Consider the following 21,596-nt stretch of genomic DNA (forward strand, 5'->3'; position numbering starts at 1 on the left):
GGAGCTTTCTAAACACCCCTGCATCTGAGCATCTCCATCTTCGGTGTCTTGATTTCAGCAGCTTGAATTTCAACCTTCTCCTGCAGTTTATAGATCTCCATCTTCTCACATATCTCTTTCGACGGATCTTCCATCAACCTCATCTTTCCTCTCTCTTCTCCCATACAGTCAGGCACAGGTCCACAACCAGGCAACTCCGAAATGACGTCGTCGGATTGTCCACCCAGGAGTAGAACTCACAGCCCCAATTCCTCCAATCTTGTGAAATTTCACAAAAGATCCAAAATTATACACCAAAATTGTGCACCAATCAAATGGAATCAGAACAGTGCTGGAAAATACCTGCCAAAGCATGCACTTGTGACATCTTCTTCCAAGATTATCATCACTCCACAAAATCCATATCGACATCCTAAGCAGGAATCTTCTCAGCCAATTCCTCCCGCGCAAAGCAGGAACCTTCTCAGCCGATTCACGCGTGAAGGAGGCACCTCAGTCAATCCTACCTGGAAAAACATTCGCCACGTAGGCAAAGCCGGAGTAACGATCCTGGTTTTGCAGTTGGGGGTGGATGTGGTCAAAATACGACAGTTGGGGGTATTTATTCTTCTTTCGTTTGAAATAAGCACTATCCCCTCCATCCTAAAACTTGGACAAGTGAGACTTGCATTTAGGGATCAACAATAGAGGTAGTAGCAAAGATAAGTACTAAAGTTTGAAGGGAAAATATCTAGTGCTACCAAGCCGTAGGTGCTACCATGATACGGGGTTCTGGGCTGTCGGATTCTCAGATAGAATGGCTCGCAATTACTTTGCAACACTTGCAGAAAAGCCTCCGAAAAGTCCAAAAATGACGCATAGGTCCAACAGATCCAACATCTCCTGAATGTCGTCCGGTCTAAAAATCCGACGGCTCAGATGCCCGTATCACGGTAGCATTTAAGTGTGAGGAGCACCAGATACCCTCCCAAAGTTTGAAAGGCATGATAACCAGAGTTGTGGTGACCGGTGAGGCCCCTCCCTTACCTTTCCCTCCACCTCCCGCGTAAGAAAACAGTCTGCTGATCTGACCTTGTACCTTCCCTGGGCAAGTTCAGTGAGAAGAATCCCAATCCACGACGGGAACCAAAATCACCCCCAAAATCTAGCGCGCAGCAGACAGCACAAGCACATCGATCGCCCCCGCACGTCGCCCACTCGCCCACGCCTCTCTTCTCCCCGGCGCGCGCTCGCCCTCCCTCCCTCTTCTGGTCAAACGGCTCTCGGCTCCAATCCCCCGACCCTCTCCTCCCTCTGCCCGCGCCCGTCCGCCGGCCGCACTCGGTTTCCATGTCCGCCGCCACCGCCGCCGAGTCCCGTACGTAAAACCCTCTCGGGCTTCATTCAAAGTATGGTCGCCCCCACGCCGATGATGGTTAATTATTGACTCGTTCCACCATTTTGATTTTCCCCCATAGCGGAGCGGCGGCGATCGGAGGCCGTCGCGTGGCTGCGCGCGCTGCTCCGGGAGTCGGCGCTGCCGCTGCCGCTCCCGCCGCCGCGCGCCTCCGACGACGAGCTCAGGGCCGCGCTCGCGGACGGCGCGCTGCTCCGCGCCGCGCTCGACAAGCTCGCCCGCCCCGCCTCACCGCGCTACGAGGTACGCCGCCACCCGCCCACCCGCTTCTCTCCCGCTACGGCTTGTCTGGTCGTGATCGCCGTTGACACTGCGTGTGCCGCAGGGCGGAGCGGCGGCGGAGCGCGATGTCGGGCGGTTCCTCGCGGCCGTGGAGCGGATGGGCCTTCCCAGCTTCGCGCCCTCGGACCTCGAGACGGTACGCGTGTCGTTTGTTTGTTTGTGTTCTTCATCCAGCAATCGGCGTGATAGTGATCACCAGCGCTCATATTTTGGATTACCCGTTGACCCGTCGCCACCTGCCGACGGGGAATCGGATGATGTGATTGCTGTGAGTGTGAGGTAGCTGGAGCTTCGCGTCGAACAAGTTAGGAGCTCGTTTTCGCTCTAGGTTCTGTGTTGCCGGTTGTCATTGAACGGTTTGTTGTGTGGGCAAGTGACACATTAATCTCTGTCAGTCTGTGCTTGCCGAATCTAACTGCTAGTGGATGTCGCATGTGGTTTGCGATAACCATCAACTCTCAAACAGTTGAACAAATAATACCTCCAGTTATCGAGCTGGTAGGATATCTGAATATCTGATCGGCCAGTATAGTTGGTGATCAGTTTCAAGTTCAGTTTAATTGTAAAACAGTGGTAAATTGTCTTTTTACGGCGACGGTGGTAAATTGTTTTCTGAAGTAAAAAATGACAAATATAACTATGCAGCCGTGGGTTCTTTACTAGAACACGTACCAATTGCAGGTAAAATGTTTTTTTAAGTAAACAAATGGTTAATTGCTGTCTGTAACTATAGTGTGTTCTAGTCCAGAACCCATGTAACACACCGATTGCGTTGGCTAGTCTGATGCCATGTACAAATGGCAAAATTATGGAGAATTCCTCTTTATCATTGAACATAATACAGGTTTAAACTGCCTAAAATATTGAAGTTAATAAAATATTGGAGTGCCACAATTTTTTAATGTGATATTATGTGCTGCAGTAGTACTATGCACATGTGTTTTCGCAATAGTTGTCAGTTTTGCAATGCTGCCAAGGAGCATGTTTGCAGTTCCAGCTGTTTTCTGCAATACAAAGTTTCATCTTCGAGGCCTTATTGGGTTTTGTTGCGGCATTATTGCCACTAATTTAGGGCCCGATGTCAGCTGTGGTTGCCTGTCTTCTTGCACTAAGGGATCGGTTTGTCTCCCATGCTGGGGAAGGCTGGACCTGCGGCCTTCCACAAAATGGGAGGATGCACACCGTGGGATTCCCCAGAAGGGAGAATGGCCAGGTCACACAAAATTCTGAAGTAAGAGAAGATGTCAAACAAATGGAAACAACGCTACAGAAGGTCTCCAAAAGTCCAGCCATGTCAGGTGAGATCCTATTTATGTGTTCAAAGATTTGGGTAGGGGATTAACTCTAGGAGTTATCCAGTGAGGGTATACTGAGGGTGGTGCTTTACATTATTCCTGAGGATTGAGAATATAGAAGAAATCATAATTTTAACAGTCAAGTTGTACTACTAAATTGCATGTATGTAGATTTATACATTATTGACCGTTTCAATTAGAGATGTTTTTATACGAAACAGGTTCCGTTATCAACTAAATCATTTTTTCTTCTTCTGTAGAACCACCTTCTGTTATATCACGACCTGAACTATCTTCTACAGCACGGCATGCCGGACGCAATTTTCATGAAGTCTTCCAACTGAGGCAAGGAGGTTATTCTGATCTGCCTAGTTCTAAAATTTCAGATATGATGAAATCCACCAGCTTGGATGTAAGTACTGTGTACTAAAATATACCTGTTGGAATTATTTAGACATCAGATTTGATTTTCATTCTCTGCGTCACAATATTCTTGTTGCAGAATGCCCCTACTCAGTCACTTTTGAGTGTTGTGAATGGCATCCTTGATGAGATTATTGAGAGGAAGAATGGAGAAATTCCTTATGTAGGCTACTCAAAAGCAATGCAGTTAGTTTATTCCTTTCATACATTGAAACTCCGATATATTTTGCTGTAGACTCTTTTCATCCTCTTGAATATGAAAATAGTATTCTTTGCACAGCATCTCGCTTTCTTGTTGAGAAAGATCATATTGGAGGTTGAACGACGAATTTCTACGCAGGCTGAGCACATAAGAAATGTAAGGAATACTTATTCACACTTAATTTTTCAGTTTGTTCTTGTTGTAAATTTAACCTCCATGCAGCAAAATAACCTTATGAAAGCACGCGAAGAGAAATACAAATCGAGGATTAGAGTTTTAGAGGCATTGGCCAGTGGGACAAGTGGGCAAATACATGTAAGCTCAAATGCAGCAAATGGAAAAGCACATGTAAGTTTCGGTGATGATGACCTCAATGTAAGTGCAAATGGTTGGCTTCTTTCCTTATTTTCTTTCCTTAATTGTTTTCCAGGTTGCTGCAGAGCCTGTGCACCGGATGAAGGTTTGTTTCTCATATAACATTGGTGACATCTTCATATTACCATCATTTTCCTATATTATATTCAAATTATGAAATCCTGCTATGTTTTCCCCTCATATCTTTCATTTGATGTCACTTCTACGTCTGCTCTTTCAATCTTTACAAGAGAAACACTTTGCACACAGAAGCTTTGCCTGTCTTTGCTTTAGGAAGGATGAAAAACCAAGAGTTTGAATTTATCCATACCAAGAATAATAGACTTATTACTGCTAATAAAAATAAGAAAATGAACACATTTTTTTCTATTTTTCAAAAGTAATTCAATTTATTTGCAGATGGAGAAAGACAAATTTGAAGAGAAAAGGCAATTACTTGAGGAAGATCAGACAAAGCTGACGAAGGACAAGGAAAATGTAACTACACTGACAAAGGATAAGGAAGATATGACTAGATTGTTGAATGACAAGGAAGACATAATTAGATTGATGAAAGAGAAGGAAGAAATGGCTAGGTTAATAAAGGAGAAGGAAGACACGGTTATCTTGAAGAAAGGCAAGGATGGGGATAGAAATCAATCAGCAGATGAACATATAGCTAAGCCAATTATGTATAAAGATGAACTCATCAGTTTGATGAAGGAGAAAGAAAACTATAAAGTTACTATTATGAAATTAAAGTTAGAATTAGAAGCCAATAAATCATCATGTGAAAAGAGCCACAGCCTGTTGGAAACTAAGAACAAAGATGTAGTTAATCTTCTAAAGGATAAAGAGAACAGTGGCAATGTAATATCACAACTCAGGCAAGAGCTTGCCATGGCAAGAAGATCACATGAGACATATATTCAAGATTTGAAGACTACGGCTTTACAGGAAAATAGGAATTTTGAACAGAGAATAAAGGAAGTGGAGCTAAAACTAGAAGATTCTACTAAGAGAGAAAGATATCTTGAAGAATTGTTGGAAGCAAGAATCCAAACCTGGGAGCAGAAGGAAATCATGCTGAACCAATTTGTAGGTCTACAAATGCAGAATATTCAGGTATAGGTTGGTTAAAACAATCTTTATATTTCCTCTATATTTCTTTTAAGAATTGATGAAGTCATCGATTTAAGTTAAAACTTCTCCCTATCAGGATTTGAGGTTATCTTCTGTTTCCATTAGGCATGAAATCCAAAACTGCCAGAAGAGATGGTCTGAAGAACTTAGTGGCCTTGGTATGAACAAATGAGTGAGTAATTAATTGACTTCTTGTTGTTGGCACTTTATAACTTAAATCTTATTTGATTCCGCAGGACAAAGCCTTAAAGTATTAGCAAATGCTTCAGAGAAGTATCACGCTGCTCTTGAAGAAAACAGAAAATTGTTCAACGAGGTTCAGGAGCTAAAAGGTGGCTATGTGAGCAACGTCAATTTACACATGCTGATATTATAACTGTGTCAACTTTCTAAGAGTTCTAATTTTTTATCAGGAAATATCAGAGTCTTTTGCCGGATAAGACCTTTTCTTCCTAACGAGGATCATAAGTCTAGTACAACTGAAATTACTGGTGATAACGGTGAACTCATTTTAGCAAACCCTACAAAAATTGGAAAAGAGGGGAATAAGTTGTTTAAATTTAACAAAGTTCTTGGCCCCACTACTTCTCAAGGTACTGATGAATATGTGGCCTATTCCGTGGTAGTATACGATGTGGTTTGATTTTTTTAATTTATGTTTTTTTCTAGATGAGGTATTCAGGGACATTCAACCACTAGTTAGATCAGTCCTTGATGGCTATAATGTTTGCATTTTTGCGTATGGACAAACTGGATCAGGAAAAACCTACACAATGGTATGAAGATCTCAATATAACAGTCTTAAATTTCTTTTTTGAGAATTATAACCACTATTTATTGACAGATACGATGTGTTTATTGTGCCTTTTCTAATTAATATCTCAGACTGGACCTGAAGATGCTACGGAGGAGGAATTGGGTGTCAATTTCAGAGCTCTGAACGACCTGTTCCTTATATCACGCAATCGAGGAGATACATTCAATTATGAAGTCAGTGTTCAAATGATTGAGATATACAACGAACAAATCCATGATCTCTTAGGAAGCAATGGTTCAGAGAAGAAATATCCTTTTGTCGCTTACATTGTATAGTCACCTATGTTTATTATGCATATTGATCTGTTTTGATGTGGTCAACATACATACACTATGATGTGTTGATTTAGTTAACAAATCCATTGTTAGTGTGTCTAGATTAAAAAGAAGGATTAATGCAACTGAAATACTTAACCTAAGGTCTAGTTGTAAACTTGACTGGTCAGTTGATTCGCTTCAAATGAACGTGTAGAAACTTGGAACTTGGTTGAACATCCCTTTACTGTCCTTAATGGAATGCCACGTATCTGTTTCATCTTGTCATAGCACACCCCCTTAAACCTCTGGAAGGTTACAAATGCAAGTACGTAAAGAACATACTGTTGTTTCCTTTAACTTGCACACTCTAGGGATTTTGAATTCCAGCCATCCCAATGGGCTTGCTGTTCCTGATGCAACATTGCATCCCGTCAACTCTACGACCGATGTTATTGAGTTAATGAGAACAGGACTTGGGAACCGATCTGTGGGTGCAACAGCACTGAACGAGCGAAGCAGCAGATCTCACAGGTTAATCTTACCGCTCCATGATTTCAGTCGAGGTTTCCTGCTGATTCTATTGAAAATCAGGCTCATTTCGAGTATTTTTCAGTGTTGTCACTGTACATGTTCAAGGTGAAGATTTGAAAACTGGAGCTACTTTGCGCGGGGCCCTCCATCTTGTTGATCTTGCTGGAAGCGAAAGGGTGGACCGTTCTGCTGTTACAGGCGATAGACTCAAAGAAGCACAACACATCAATAAATCTCTGTCTGCTCTTGGAGATGTTATATTTTCTTTATCACAGAAGACTTCTCATGTGCCATACCGAAACAGCAAACTTACACAAGTCCTGCAAAGTTCTTTGGGTGCCTATCTTTCCTCATTGGCTATCTAACACTGTTTTACATGTTTTATATTTTTTATAACTTGAAAAGATTCATTTGTAGGTGGCCATGCGAAGACCCTGATGTTTGTGCAGATCAATCCAGATGTCTCATCTTATGCAGAGAGTTTAAGTACTTTGAGGTTTGCTGAAAGAGTTTCAGGAGTGGAACTAGGTGCTGCAAAGGCAAATAAAGAGGGCAAAGATATCAAAGAATTTAAGGAACAGGTGAAGAATTTTGCATGTTTTATATTTTGCTAACTAATTTATTATTGAAACACTGGCAACAGAAATGTATAACCAACTTCTCTTGATTACATATAACTAGTACTATTCTAGTATCCTCAATGTGTTCTATGCACCTGGAAAACATAATAGATGGTGTAAGCGTGGAACTTACCTCTGGCATGAAATGCAACTACATGATACTTCCCATGGAAAAAACATACAATATTTTTTTTGAGAAAAAATACTATAATATTAACAGTTTACCACATGATACTTCCATGTATCATTTGATTACTATAATATTGTTTTTCACCCTGCAGCTCTCACTGCTCAAAGATAAAATTGCAAAGAAGGATGAGGAGATCAACCAGCTACAGACTCACAGTCCAAGGGTAAAGACAGGCAAACGTGCTGATTCCTTGCTGAAACATTCGTCCTCCTCCCCAGGAATATCCTCCCTGGGAAGCAAAATGCAACATCGAAGAACGGCATCTGGCGGAAAGGCAATGGGCCTTATCAGTAGGGCAGGCTCCGATGCTGATAACTTCTCTGAGATCAGTGACAGGCATTCTGAAACTAGCTCCATGCAGTCGATTGATGATATTCAGCAGCAGAGGGAGATTATGGTACTTTCCAAGCTCCCTGAAGATGATATGGGTCCGAATTCAGCTGACCCTGAGCTTGCCAGCTTTGGTTACGCTGATTCAGAGGGGAGGTTAAGCGATATATCAGATAGTGGCATATCCATGGGTACAGAAACCGACGGCTCAATAAGTAGCATGGTTGACTTTGCTCTCTTCCCGGAGCAGGAAAAAATAGCTAGCACATGGAAAGAACAAGAAACTGCACCCAACACACCAAAAGATCGACTGTAAGTACTTCCGGTTGTCTTGGTAGCATCATGAACTCATGGTTCCATTTTCAATTTAGTACTGTACCATCTTTCTGTTCATAGGAGGGGAGAAATTCCCTTTAGTATTCTCTACCATGTAAAAATGCACTATTAATTAATACAAGTAAAAGCAATCCATGTGACTGGAGTAGGTAACTAAGGTAATTAGGCACTATGATGTCAAAAATCTTAGATGAATATCTCTATATGCTTACTTGGCCCTTAGCCTTTTGGCTTACCTATTTTTACTTGTAAGCACTCATTCTTCCTCATGCAGACCTAAGGTGACTACTCGAGTACAAAAGGCAACAACACCAAAAACAGCCCCATCTTCTAGTGTGTGGCCCAAATCAAGAGATTCTACTCCTAGATCTTCAGGTAAGCTCACTTGTATCTCATTGAAATTGTGCGCCACCATAGCAGATATGGTTACTGCTTTGGGGTGCAATTAAATCAACTGTTCGTGGCTTAGGATCTAAATATCTGAGTAAAGATTATTGCAATGTCCTTATAATGCTTCAGAATGTACGCTAGTACTATTATCTAAAGATAAGTATACTAGTACTCCTATTATATTTCAGAATATTCCATTGACCGCGTAAACAAGTGCAGATTTAATGCTCGGAAAAATTAAACCAGTACCCACGAAATAACATGATAAGACAATTTAGAAATCTACAGGGAGCATGTCATGAGTCTGGGCCCACTTCAAGTTATTATAGCTCATGGACTATAGTTACTGTGGCTCATGAACTGCAGCAGATTTAGTTCTGTTAGTTTGGCTGGAAGATTAGGAGATAATTTGAGTCTTAGGGCACCGCTCAAGTGAGTGCTATAAAAGAATATACTTCTTCCGTTTCTAAATATAAGCCTTTTTATTAGAGATTTCAATACGGACTACATACGGATGTATATAGATGTATTTTAGAGTGTCGATTCACTCATTTTGCTCCGTAGTAGTCCATATTGGAATATCTAAAAAGGCTTATACTCCCTCTGTCCCAAAATAAGTGTCTCAACCTTAGTATAACTTTGTACTAAAGTTAGTATAAAGTCGAGCATTTTGGGATGGAGGGAGTACATCATATCTGTTCATTAAAGGTCTCCTCCTGCACCTATGATCTATTTCTCCCTACTCTAGTATTATACAGTATCTGCTTTGATCCGCGCCGTCCCCAGTTACTCTTGTGCAGTATTTACCCATTCATGAACTAAGCTCCCTAACCAAACATTTCGGGTACAATTTAAATTAACTGAGCTTAAATTATACATTTGATACAATACAGCAGACATAAGCTTCACTAGGTCCAGACACACATACAGTACTCTGAAGTGTTTACCAACTATTTTGTTACAGCGTCAGCAAGCACACGAAGAAGCACAATTACACAAGCAACATCCTCACCAAGAACCTCGAATACTCCGAAGCGATGGAATTAGCTCAAAGTCGATGAACTTCTTTCAATATTCTTGTTCCTTTATGTACAGAAAATTCAGAAAGTATTTTTTAAGTTGATGGCTGCTTAGTGATGCTGCCCTTTGTTTAAGTGAGAATGTAAATGACACTGTACATACGACACTGCTTCGACAAAACATTGTTGAGTGTTAAATAGAAGAAAGGTTGTCATTCTTGTTGTTTTAGCTTCTTCCCTTTTTCTAATGTAAGATAGCATCTCCCTGTTCCAACGATATGAGCAATTGAGAATAAGAAATTGTACTTCTCAGAAAATTGGATGTTTTCGTTATGTACATCAGATGTTGAGCATTCTTATATTTTCACCACTATAGCATGTCCCTTAACATCACTGAAAAATGCAATTATACAATCTATTCGAAATCTGATCTCATGTGGTCAAAATTTAAACTTCCATTGTGGTAACAGAAAAAAGAAGAAAATATTCACCATTTAGAAAGCCCAAAGGCTGCTATCCTTACTGCTAGACAAAATCGGTTGTGAACTTGTGAAAGAAAAAACTCCAATGTATTTATAGGCCATGAACAAATTCTGCTCATCGCAGTCTTGCAAATTTGCAATGCAATACACTTCCAAGCCTGAAAGGCTGGTGCACCCTCATCGTATTTGACTATGTAAGGAATCCAAAAAACTACACCTGTATTTACACTGGCACATAAATAGACCCAAAAATGGAAGGACAAAAGAAGAGTTGGATCAAGAAAAATCGACCATATTGCCTGTGAGATCTTGTCTGTTGGCTTTCCGCTCCTACCGTGTTTGAAAGTTCAACTTCTTGAGGCAGAGAGCATACATGAAAGCGAAGAACACTGCAAAGAGCACAAGCACCGGTGCAACGACCGCCATGAAGCTCCTGTGGTATCCAAAATGATGTGTTATGTAGTAGCTGATTGTCTGGTTAGATTGGCCTGGGACGGTGATGATGTCTTCCATGTCTCCGTATTGTGTCACTATGAGCCCATACACTGTCCATGCCAATGGGCAAATCCAGTAGTACCAGATCCACCATTTGGGGATTTTCTGGACAAAGCAAGAACAGAATAAGTAATTGATCTTACGAAAAAGCAAGAACTGCAACAATCATCTAATGTAGGAACACAACTTACCGGTCTTGGGATGAAGAAGCCAGAGAAAAGGTTGAATAGGGAATAGAAAGCTGCGGCGAAGATGCCTGCAACCTCATGGTTTGGTGAGATTGATACAGTCATCATCCCGTAGTAGGTGAAGTAGAGGAAGGAAAAGTAGGAGACGAAGAAGAACCAGAAGAACTTGACAGCTGTCCACTGGAAGCTCATCATGGCGTATACGATGAGGGTGTAATACGAGGTTTGGACGAAGACATAAGGTATCTCCATGACAACCTGAAGCAACACACAAAGGCTTGAGATACCCGAAGAAGCCAATGACAACCTTAATACTTTATCTACCACTCTGTTTAGTTATAGCTCTTTTATTTTACTCTATTCTTACCTGAGCAATGGCATATGGCAGTGCAGAGTACATCCCAGCAGCCCTCTCTCGGTAGAAAACTGTTCTCTCGATTGAAACAATTGGTTGAACGGTTGCACAGTTGTTGATGCCGACAAACATCACTGCTGTGTACATTGCTCCAATGACCATTCTAAGAGTATTGGCATCCCCCCTGCATCACAAGGCACCAAAAATTCAGATGCTGGTACATTAGGATTAAGGAGTCAAAGATGAAGATAAGTACAGTAATTACATATTGGTGCCAATCTTCCAAAAGATGGAGCCCAGCAGCAAGGCTGTGAACAAAGTGAAGGAAAATCTGACAAGGTTGTAATCTGGGCTGCGCCAATAGGTCAGCCAATGCTTCCAGAGGCAGGCTTTGAACTGCCCTATAATGGATTGCGAGTATTCTGTAGGAAAATACAGATCTGATGTTCCTGGTTCTGGTCGACTTAGCTGGCTCACCAATACCTTGTTTTGCCTGGAAATACAGACAGTGTATTGCATGAGAATTTTGTTCCTTAAAGTTGTGCCATGATTATGCACTTTGAGAAAAACATTAGAGGTCCATATGATGAAAAACATGTTTTTCTTACTTGTACAGATCTGAAGTCCTGTAGTAGTCAGCAAAATCCATACTCAGGCGTACTTCTGCAGCAACTGAACTGACCTCAAGCATCCACGTTGCAGGGTTGTACTTATCTTTGATTTTAGGCACTCCAGGAATCGCCTGGTAGCATTGAACATAATATTAGACATAAAAAAATTATTTTAGTTATTTAAATGATATCTCCCACTTAAAAAAACCATAATCGTGTAATTCTATCCGTACCTCGAAGTATTCAGTCATTTTCTGTGAGTTGCGACCCAGTTTCCCAGAGTATATTACCTGGCCTCCTCTTTTCAGTAATAGTAACTGCAGGAAAGAGCTCGAGTTATAGTTTAGTTGCTGAAAAGGTTGAACTAACACTTAAACTGATTTGTCTATGTTCAGTGGTCACCTCATCAAAAGCTTCAAAGATGTCAATGCTTGGCTGGTGGATTGTGCAAACCACTGTCCGTCCAGTGTCAACAGTGTTCCTCACTGTTCTCATGACAATTGCTGCTGCTCTTGCATCAAGACCTGATGTCGGTTCATCCATGAAGATGATCGATGGATTTGCGACAAGCTCCACAGCTATTGTTAACCTCTTTCTTTGCTCTGTTGAAAGACCTGAAATTCCTGGCAGTCCAACTAAAGCATCCTTCAGATTGTCGAGCTCCACTAACTCCATAACTTCATCAACAAATTGCTGAAACCATTGAAACAATGTCAGATAAGAGCTTGATAAAGCAAACAAAAAATTCCAAGTTGTATGAACATTTCTTGACATATATTTATCAAATCTCAAGCATCCAATTAACTTGTACCAAGATCCAAGAGGTATACACTAATTGTAAAAATCAAGTGAAAATGCTTAATTCACCTTGTCAAAGTAGCAAAATGATTCGATATTCCAATATAAGTTAGTAAGCAACTAAAGATATAGTATTCCAAAAGGCAAAAAGACATGACTTACAATCTTGATTTCATCAGTGATATCTTGATCTCCGATCTTTTCAGGAAGACGCAGGAAGGCGGAGTATATCAGAGATTCCCTAATCGTGACCTGAGGTGAATGGATATCATTTTGCTCACAATAGCCAGAAATCCTTGCAAATGTTGCTTGGTTCTTCGGATAACCAGAAATTCTGATATCTCCTTCAATGTAACCACCAGTCTTTCTTCCAGCTAAAACATCCATAAGAGTGGTCTTTCCTGCTCCACTGACTCCCATGAGTGCTGTTAGCACTCCAGGTCTAAATGATCCAGTAACATCACGTAACAATTGGAGCCTATCATCAGTCACTCCTTGCTGTTTCATTTCCTACATAGATAGGAAGACCTCATAAATTTTCCAGATTTCCAATTGAGGAGGAAGGTACGATAAGAACATGACAAAATGCTGTGGAAAAAAGTCATGACGACTCATTTTGATGCTTGTTTGAGGAAAACAATGATGAGAAAATTGTGCATAGTGAACTCACTGCAGGCATGTCGACATAGTAGTTCACATCATCAAAACACATAGATAGAGGGGAGAATGGAAGAACCATTCCTCTTCTTGGAGCAGCTTCATTGCTGCCAACGGACATGACTCGTGAAATCCCATTAGAAATTCCATTTGATGAACTATTGCTCAAACGAGCACTCAGTCTCATCTCTCTCATTTCCTCTGAAATAATTTTAGCTTTCAGTTTAGAAACTTTTACTTATGCTGTCCTATTTACATATGAATTCAGTCAGAATAGCTTACTGTTATTGGACCCATCCTTCGATTTCATGCTGCCATTTCTTCTTGTGCTGCCATTGCTTACTGTCTCTCTCGGAAGCCCATTGTCTTCTGCTTCCTTTGCAGTTTCTTCAGATATAACAGCTTGTGGTTTGCCCAAGGCTAACGAGTAAAGAGTAAGTGGGTTACATACTGATCCAAAATTTATTATCAGAACTCGGAAGGCAATAAGATTAATTTTCCAATACTTACGATCCAGATACGTGAGGCACAAAGTAAAGAGCACATTGAAGAAGATTGTGAAACCTAACAGCCCTGCTGCTCCAATCCAGAACCAGTTTTTGTCAGTAAAAATGTTGGCGCCTTCAAGCATAGCCATACCTAGTCTTTTAGGAACACCATTCTTGTCCTATCAACATGAACACAGCTTGTTAGAAAAGCATACACGTCAATCAGTGAAAGATGAGTGCTGCAATGAGCTAACCATTACAAACTTGTCCATCCACCGAGGAGAATAGAATTCATTCACTGCTAGAGCATTATATCCATACACCAGCGGTGAAATCCAATAGCCCCAGATCCACCATTTTGGGATGAAGTCTGTTGATAGTGGAGAGCAAAGGACTAGTCAGCAAAGCTGCAGAAGAATGTGAAGTGAAAATGAACAAGATAAGTAATCGACCTTTTGGCAGAAGAAATCCTCCAAGGACAAAGAAGATGAGAAGGAACAGGGCTCCTCCGGTTTGAGCAATGATCATGGATCTACAAAGGCCAGCAATTGCTCTGAAAAGCCCACCAGCCATCTGCTGGATCAAGAACACAAGGAGCAACTGCTTGAAGAATCTGCGCACAAAGATGGCAATTTAGCAGTCACAAAAGTTATAGGTCCTGATTCACGTAACAACATGTACTCTACTCCATATGTACCTGTCAGCTTCTGGGGCAAATCCCATAGTGTAGTATGTGACAACCACCCATACTATGGATTCGATCATTGAAAATGGGATTCTGAGAACGACATTCGGTAGTGTGAATATCCAAGCAGGGTAGAAGAGGAGGTCCCGGTGCTTGAAGAACACCGGCAACCTTGTGATGGTCAAAGGGAGCTCGGCAAAACCATTGAACATGTTCACAATCAGAGTAAAAAGCAGTGCTCCCACGTAGACAAAACCATCATCCAGATTCCTTGTGTGCATCTGAGTCCTTAGAAAGACTGTTGACGCGATAAGGGCTACAATAATGAGCTTCGGAGTTCACCGAGAAATAATGTCAGGTTCTTCGCATTGTGGATTTTAAGAAGTGGCGATATGGACAGGAAAATTATGCCCACCTGTATGGTCTTGAAGATGTATACAAATGAGTTGCGCTTTATGAGGAGCCACTCCTTGTCAAAGGATGCCTTGAGGAGCTCTCGAGTTGATACCGAGTGCTTGGAGAATACCAGGGCAGCCTGATGGCTGCGGCTCTTGTCAAATGGCACTGAGAGATGGTTCTCGAGTTGTAGTCCAACATGAAACCGTTTAAACGTCTGCGCAAATTCTGAGACTGAAACATATCGGTACGGTCTCTGCTTGTCAGCCCAGTACTGCTCCTGATCCTTCTTTGATGTCACCTGAGAAAATTAAATACAAGGATTTCATTTATATCATAACATGGAGCTTTCATCCCTTCAAAAATAATAATTAACATGGAACACTCAGGAAGACGGTAACTGATAACTAGGCTAGTGCTTGATGTTACCTCTTGAAGAAAGTCTGCAGTGCCCTTGCGCTCTGGGCAGCGAAAGCCACAGGACTCAAAGAATTCAAGGACACAATCACGGGGTCCCTGATAAACAATCTGGCCTTCTGACAGTAGGATGATGTCATCAAAGAGTTCAAAGGTCTCAGGGGCTGGCTGGAGGAGGGACATGAGGATGGTGGCCTCGCCCAAGTGCACAATCTGCTGCAGACATTTGACAATCTGAAAGGTGGTGGAGCTGTCTAACCCAGTCGATATCTCATCCATGAATAGCACCTTTGTCGGACCGACAATCATCTCTCCTGCAAGTCAGATGAGCCAAATCATTTCAAAGACCTGCATCCTGGTAATGTTCTGAAAATTCCTCGGATTCATCAATTTATATTATTATTTATTATTATCATTATGAACCTGGCAGGAGCTCTGTCTTTTCAATTAAGAAGAAATCGATACAGTTTGGTAACAAGCAATATCATGCTGACACCAACCATTGACCCCTCAACACAAAATCCGTGTGAAATGGTTTGAACTTGTTGCTTTAGCATTGGTATACATTTCTAAGCTAAAAATCAAGCTGCTTTCCCGATTGCACTTTCGGCCCGGCTTCAATTATGTGGAATGCATTTTATTTCTGCAAAAAATTGGCGGAAGCACTGCCCTTTCATGAAGAAGAAATACAACATGCAACGTGAAAACAATTATATAATGCAGCGGTCTTGTTCTTCGCAAAGCAGAAACAAGCTAAGGAAACTGCTCGTGCAGGAACGGGTCAGTAAGCAATGTAGCAACACATGTAAACTGCAACCCGTCCATAATGCGATATCCCCGCCAGCAGTTTTCGGCCATATATATATTTATGGTCCATTATTTTCAGCAACTCTGCAAATTGCCGCTGACTCTGTAAAGTGTCACCACTCGGTAATCTGCCACGGAATAGGCTGCTGCTAAAGGCCAAAAGAAGAGGTATGAAGCTCTAGCATGTCAGGATCACGATTAGTTCCTCTAGAGGTTGGATCGTAGCGTTCGTTCGTACGTTCTTAGAGGAAACACCGAAAGAGTGGCAACGACCCTCCAACAACTGTGCAATGGCAGCACGCTAATGGCCTCGTGCCCTCCCAAACTCCCAACCAAACGCTCAGGCCCCTAATGTGTGGACCTGAAACACATCTCAATGGCACAGACACCCTTCAACCGTAGGAACCACAGGATGTGACACAGCAACTGTATGTATGTATGCATGGACACCTAAACCTCACCAGCCTTCTAGAAAGGCCAACATGTTCAGCAAATTCCTCTTAGGAGGAGCCTCTAAGGCCTTGTACAATGGGAGATGCTTAGGCAGGTGCTTAGAAAAATAAACCGGATTTTTCTGAAGCACCGGTGCCTATTTCTATAGGAGAGACGCTTAGTTAAGCGTCTACCCTGTACAAATAAGCACCGGTGCTTAAGGAAATCCTGGTTTATTTCTCTAAGCACCTCTCCTAAGCACCTCCCATTGTACAAGGCCTAATACGACATGCCATTTTTTATTTCTTTGAAAAGGAGAATTACCCTACACAGCCATTTATTAAATATAATATGATGTGACAGAATGGTGAGGTAAGCATGACGGGGTGATGGCGAGAGATTAGGTTACCGGTGGTGACGCGCTTCTTCTGGCCGCCGGATATGCCCCTCTGCATCTGGTCGCCGACGATGGTGTCCGCGCATATGTCCAGCCCCAGTATCTGTCCCCATGGAAAAAAAAGGCACAAACAAACTTGGTCAAAAACAAGCACTCCGTCATCACGTCCACGTCCGTCGCGGTCAAGGTAATCACGGCGAGATTTCCATTTCGTTAGGGCCACTCGTCAAACCGGGGGTTGATGGCCCGAAAGGAACCGCTACCCGCCATGCGGGACAAAGAAAAGGCCGCGGCCCCGGCCGGGCATAACGGCAAACAGGTCACGGGCATCTCGCGGCCGGCCGGCCGCCGGTGCGATGCGATGCGCCTGTCATCGCGATCCGGTGACGCCATCATCACGGCGAGCCGGAGCGTGCGTCCGTCCACCAACCCCCCGTCCCCCAAAGCTAGGCGCAGCGAGGCCCCACCGACGGTGGAAAATGGAGCAGAGCTTCTGCGCTTTCCAAGCAAGTCAAAAGAGGGAGAAGGGGTGAGCGAGCTGCAGACCAACGCACTGCCTACTTGCTACCGACTCCCGCTGCCACTCGAGTCGAGTCGGAGTGCTTATCCTTCTGGCTATGCTGGCTCAGCCTCAACCACTACTCGCTGCGACGACGGCGTGGGTTGGTGTTCTTGGTTCGTGTGGACCGTGTGCCGCCACCCCCGCCACCATGACTGCTACCACCACCGCACCTCTGCTTCGTGCTGTGCCGTGCTGTCCATGACTGACTGGGATTGTTCCTTGCTTGAGTACACTGCACACTGGCCATGATCAAGAAAGGGGGAACATTTTCTAGATGGGTGCAGATTTGTCAATGTGTGGTCGCTGTAACATCTCGCCAACCTCGCCACGGTGCGATTTCGGCCAGGCAAAAAGAAGCGAAACCAAGAAAACTGCAGCCTCATGCGACGTCAGAAAAGGACATTCAGACAGGCGTGCGCGCGCGCGTACGTACCCTGAGGGTGTAGTCCGTCTGGAGGCTGCTCTCCACTCCCTCCATCGAAGTGGCCTGGAGACAGACAGGGAATGCGTCATTGATGTGCATAGTACAGAGAAAGTAAATAAAAAAGCTTGGAAACAAAGCATGTCCGTTTCATAAGACGCTTCCTCTTTTGTGAACCATCTGAGAACACGTCGGCCGGCTCACCTGCCAGTCGTATCGTTCGTACATGTTTCACACGAGTGTCATTTCGTTTTAGAAAAATGGAGCCCCTATCTTTTGGGGGGCATGTTAAGAAGGTGATGGTCTATTAATAGAATGTGAAGTTTCAAGGACAAAACACAAGTTAAAACAACACTGATCATTGTTGAATTTTTTTTTCTTCTTTTACTACTCCTAAGTGAATCTAAGTTTGGAATTGTGATTGTATGTTTCTATAGGAACCAATCTCCTCCGAATATTGTACCCACAACTGCGGCGAAAAGAGCGTGCATGCCAAGATGTTAGCCTACCTTCATAAAAAGGTCAACCTCCGGCTCCGGCCGGATGCCGGCCTCCTTCTCCCTCCTCGCCAGCTCGGTCAGGAGATCTGCAACAGAATATATTTGTCCCCCCATCATTCAAAATCCTCAATCATCCACCACTTGTCCGAAAGCCAAAGCCAGCAAGGCCGTGGATTAAAGTTCTTCCACGCAATCCATGCACAGGTAGCTACCTAGCTAGCTAGGTAGCTAGGTGAAGGGTTGGTGTACTTACCGTACTTGGTGCCGACGCCCTGGCACCTGGCCGAGAAGTCGAGCGTCTCCTTGACGGTCATCTCGCCGACGTGCACGTCCGTCTGGCTGATGTACGCCGCCGTCTTCTGCGGCACGAACTCGTCCAGCGGGAACCCGTTGTAGGCCACCTCGCCGCCGCGCGCCAGAGACGGGTCCAGCTTGCCGGCCAGGGCCAGCAGCAGGGTCGTCTTCCCCGACGACGGCGGGCCCAGCAGCAGCGTCATCCTCGAGGGCCGGACGGCGCCCGAGATGTCCTTGAGGATGGTGAGTGTCGCCTGCCGGCTCAGCCGCACCCCGAGGAGCCCCAGGGCGCCCTCCGCGATGTTGCGCGCCGCGTTGAGCAGCGTCGGCAGCGCGCGGCTGCCCACGTGGCACCGCGCCTGCACCGTCAGACGCTCGAACCGCACCTCCACCGTCGGGAGCTCGATGCCCACCCTGCATGCATGCATGCGATTTTCAGTTCGATATTATTTTCTTCCCACAAACATTATCCATTTAATTATATATAAGATTTGTCTGAAATCAAGCCTCGTAAAGTTTGACCGACTTTATAGAAAAAATGCCACTATTCACAATGTAAAATCAATATCAGTAGATGTGTCATGACTTCAAACTTTATGAAGTTTGACTTCAGACATTCTTATATGCAGAATAAAAAGAACCGGAGGAAGTACTTCATTAGTTACTTATTAGTAAGGTACGGGACACAAATAAACTATTTTAGCATGTTCGATGGGTCAGCGGTTGATTTTTATGTGTCTTCACGCCATAAAAGGAAATGATCTATGTTACTGTTGGCGCCATCATTCATCCACGTTGGGAGCAAGCCAGCTACGGTGTGGGTTTGGCTGTCAACTTTAGGCGACCTTTGGGGCCAGAGACAGGCAGAATGTTTCCATTTCGAATCTCACACAAAGTGCATCATTTTCTATCAAGAAAGTAGAAAGAGCATTCCTAAAATACTGCAAACTTGTAGTCCCAAAAGCAAACCGCGAAGAAACTTGAACTAACACATATTCCATTTCTCCTTTTGCAAAGGTTGATCTGAACTAAGGCGTAGTACACGGCTAGTGCTACTGGTGCACAACTCCATGGATTGTTCAGTCAACTGCTACTAACTATACTACAGTATTACGGTTGATCCTAATCCACAACTCGAATTAAGTTATGCAGAAGGAGACTGCACTCAAATTGTGTGGATGTCAAAATTTAACTAACTCCACAGGTTAATCTGCAAAAAAAAATTAAAAAAAGAACAGTTGGTGTGCTGATGTCATGCGCATGCCTGCTGACGTAATTACGCAGGCCCTTGTGGTTAGTTTCAGCTCGGTCGGTACATTGATTTGGATCGGTTCACCTGCATGCAGCGACGTTTCGACAGGTGCATCCGGCCCACTAATTAGTTCCTGGAAACATATTGCAAACAGGGATAGGGAGAGAAGTGAACGCCAATATCTAGTGCCACATTGCCATCAATCACTTTCTTCGTGCGTACAGCTTCAGCCACACCAAGAAGACCACAGACTACTTTTCAATCAACACATCACAGCACGTGTGAAAACTGAAGCCTCCCACAGGTAAGGATGGCCGGGAGCCTACCGCACCGGGTGGGTTAAAAGTCTTAATTTCCGGAGTATGGAACGAATAATTCTGCGAGAAAGTATGGATGGAGGATTATACTCGTTTTGGGAGCGATATCTGATACGAGAGATCGGCCGGGTTTTTTAGCGTCCTTTTGCCTGATTGAGTGCGCATTGCGCAGTTGAGAGGTACCTTTCCGAGTGTTTTGAATTGAAACATGTCTGTTGTGGTCATGATCGACAAGTTGTTGTTCTTGTGGTGTTTATATTAAGCAAGGAGCTAGTAATGATTAAGATTATGCAACAACCGTGACATGCAATGGCGTGCGCCTGCACGTAGTCCGCTGCTACGGCCAAAGTTTCAAGCCAGTGGAAATCGCATGCTTAATCAGCTTTGTACTTATTTTGTTGGTCGGGGTCGCACGCGAGTATAAAAACCAAAATGAGTAACGGCAAGCTGTGGTAGCTGAAGTGGATTACGTATGTTTGGAGTTGATTATTGACGGGGGGGGGGGGGGGGGGGGGGGGGGGGGGGGGGGGGAAGCAGGTGGTAATTAACGTACGTACCTGTCGATGCGGTCGCGCAGCTTGCGGAGGAAGCGCTGGTTGTCCTCCTCGGCGACGCGGAAGACGCGCTCGATGAACTCCTGCCGCTCGCCCACCGCCAGCTTCCGCACGTCCACCTCCTTGTACTGCTCCTTGCCTTCTGCCGCCCCGTCAGTTGGCGAGGCGGCGGCCGCGGCGGCCGCCTCGGCCTGGAGGATGGACGTCCTCATGCGGCTGTAGGTGGGGAGGCGCTCGATGGCCGCCCACCGCAGCGCCTCCTCGTCGTCGTCGGCGCGGCCCCGGCTGCCGCGCCTGCTCCCGCCGCCGGCGCCGCCCTGCAGGAAGGCCTCGTCGACGCCCCACGTCTCCACCCCCATCCCCCGCCCGATGCTCCGGCTCATCCGCCGCCCCGAGTCCCACACCTTCTCCATCGCGCCCCAAGCCCGATCGCTCACCTAGGTTTACTCCGCGCGGTCGAACGAGCCCTGCGCTTGCGCGGCGGCGTCAGTGCGGCAGTTGGTGGCGCGCGGCGAGTGCCACTGCCATGCGCGCGGGGCGCCTAGCCTCGGGCCGCGATGATGAGAGCGGGAGCTGGAAAAGAGAGGGGGAGGGGTGAGTGGGCTGGCGGGCTGGGGAATGGCAGGCGTGGTGGTGCGCGGCACTTATACGCGGGCGCGCGTGGGGTTGGCGCCGGTGATTTCCCGCGATTTCTCTCTCGCGTTGCCTTTTGTTCAGCTTTTGCGACTACGGGGACGGGGACGGGGCGAGGTGGTGCGTCGCCGTGTGAGACATGTGGTGGTCGTCTTTGTGGGTTGGTGGGGGCGAGCCGGGCTTCTACTCGGGTGGGGTCGACGCGGTTGACCGCGCCGGGATGGGGGCTGCCGAGCGGCGGTGCGGTGCGGTGCACGGGGAGACGGCCCC

At 44.7% G+C, this 21,596-nt stretch overlaps 2 protein-coding genes across 3 annotated transcripts; one reads left to right on the forward strand and one right to left on the reverse strand.

Annotated features, from left to right (window-relative positions):
• Positions 1 to 1,073: 1,073 nt before the first annotated feature.
• Positions 1,074 to 9,944, forward strand: LOC123147977 (kinesin-like protein KIN-14M). Of its 2 annotated transcripts, none has more exons than XM_044567312.1 (21): positions 1,074 to 1,357; positions 1,458 to 1,639; positions 1,722 to 1,814; positions 2,751 to 2,976; positions 3,234 to 3,385; positions 3,476 to 3,559; positions 3,677 to 3,754; positions 3,821 to 3,946; positions 4,029 to 4,058; positions 4,373 to 5,077; positions 5,172 to 5,253; positions 5,332 to 5,427; positions 5,509 to 5,688; positions 5,765 to 5,871; positions 5,981 to 6,159; positions 6,536 to 6,700; positions 6,783 to 7,036; positions 7,118 to 7,281; positions 7,602 to 8,152; positions 8,451 to 8,551; positions 9,531 to 9,944. In XM_044567312.1, exons 1-21 carry the CDS (start codon positions 1,330 to 1,332, stop codon positions 9,611 to 9,613), a joined length of 3,666 nt encoding a protein of 1,221 aa, XP_044423247.1. In that variant the 5' UTR covers positions 1,074 to 1,329; the 3' UTR covers positions 9,614 to 9,944. The 2 variants fall into 2 exon arrangements, with proteins under 2 accessions (XP_044423247.1, XP_044423248.1); XM_044567313.1 differs by having other exon boundaries at positions 3,276 to 3,385.
• Positions 9,945 to 10,132: 188 nt separating this feature from the next.
• On the reverse strand, positions 10,133 to 21,303 carry LOC123147976 (ABC transporter G family member 42). The gene is made up of 21 exons (XM_044567310.1): positions 20,697 to 21,303; positions 18,530 to 18,984; positions 18,286 to 18,362; positions 17,789 to 17,842; positions 16,806 to 16,896; positions 15,170 to 15,471; positions 14,760 to 15,041; positions 14,357 to 14,673; positions 14,112 to 14,272; positions 13,914 to 14,029; positions 13,682 to 13,838; positions 13,454 to 13,591; positions 13,185 to 13,372; positions 12,677 to 13,024; positions 12,119 to 12,409; positions 11,950 to 12,033; positions 11,714 to 11,847; positions 11,371 to 11,598; positions 11,118 to 11,289; positions 10,754 to 11,008; positions 10,133 to 10,667 (listed from the first exon to the last, which is right to left on the reverse strand). Exons 1-21 carry the CDS (start codon positions 21,104 to 21,106, stop codon positions 10,398 to 10,400), a joined length of 4,530 nt encoding a protein of 1,509 aa, XP_044423245.1. The 5' UTR covers positions 21,107 to 21,303; the 3' UTR covers positions 10,133 to 10,397.
• Positions 21,304 to 21,596: the final 293 nt, after the last annotated feature.

The sequence above is a fragment of the Triticum aestivum genome, chromosome 7A, assembly GCF_018294505.1.
Source record: "Triticum aestivum cultivar Chinese Spring chromosome 7A, IWGSC CS RefSeq v2.1, whole genome shotgun sequence".
Classification (NCBI taxonomy): Eukaryota; Viridiplantae; Streptophyta; class Magnoliopsida; order Poales; family Poaceae; genus Triticum; species Triticum aestivum.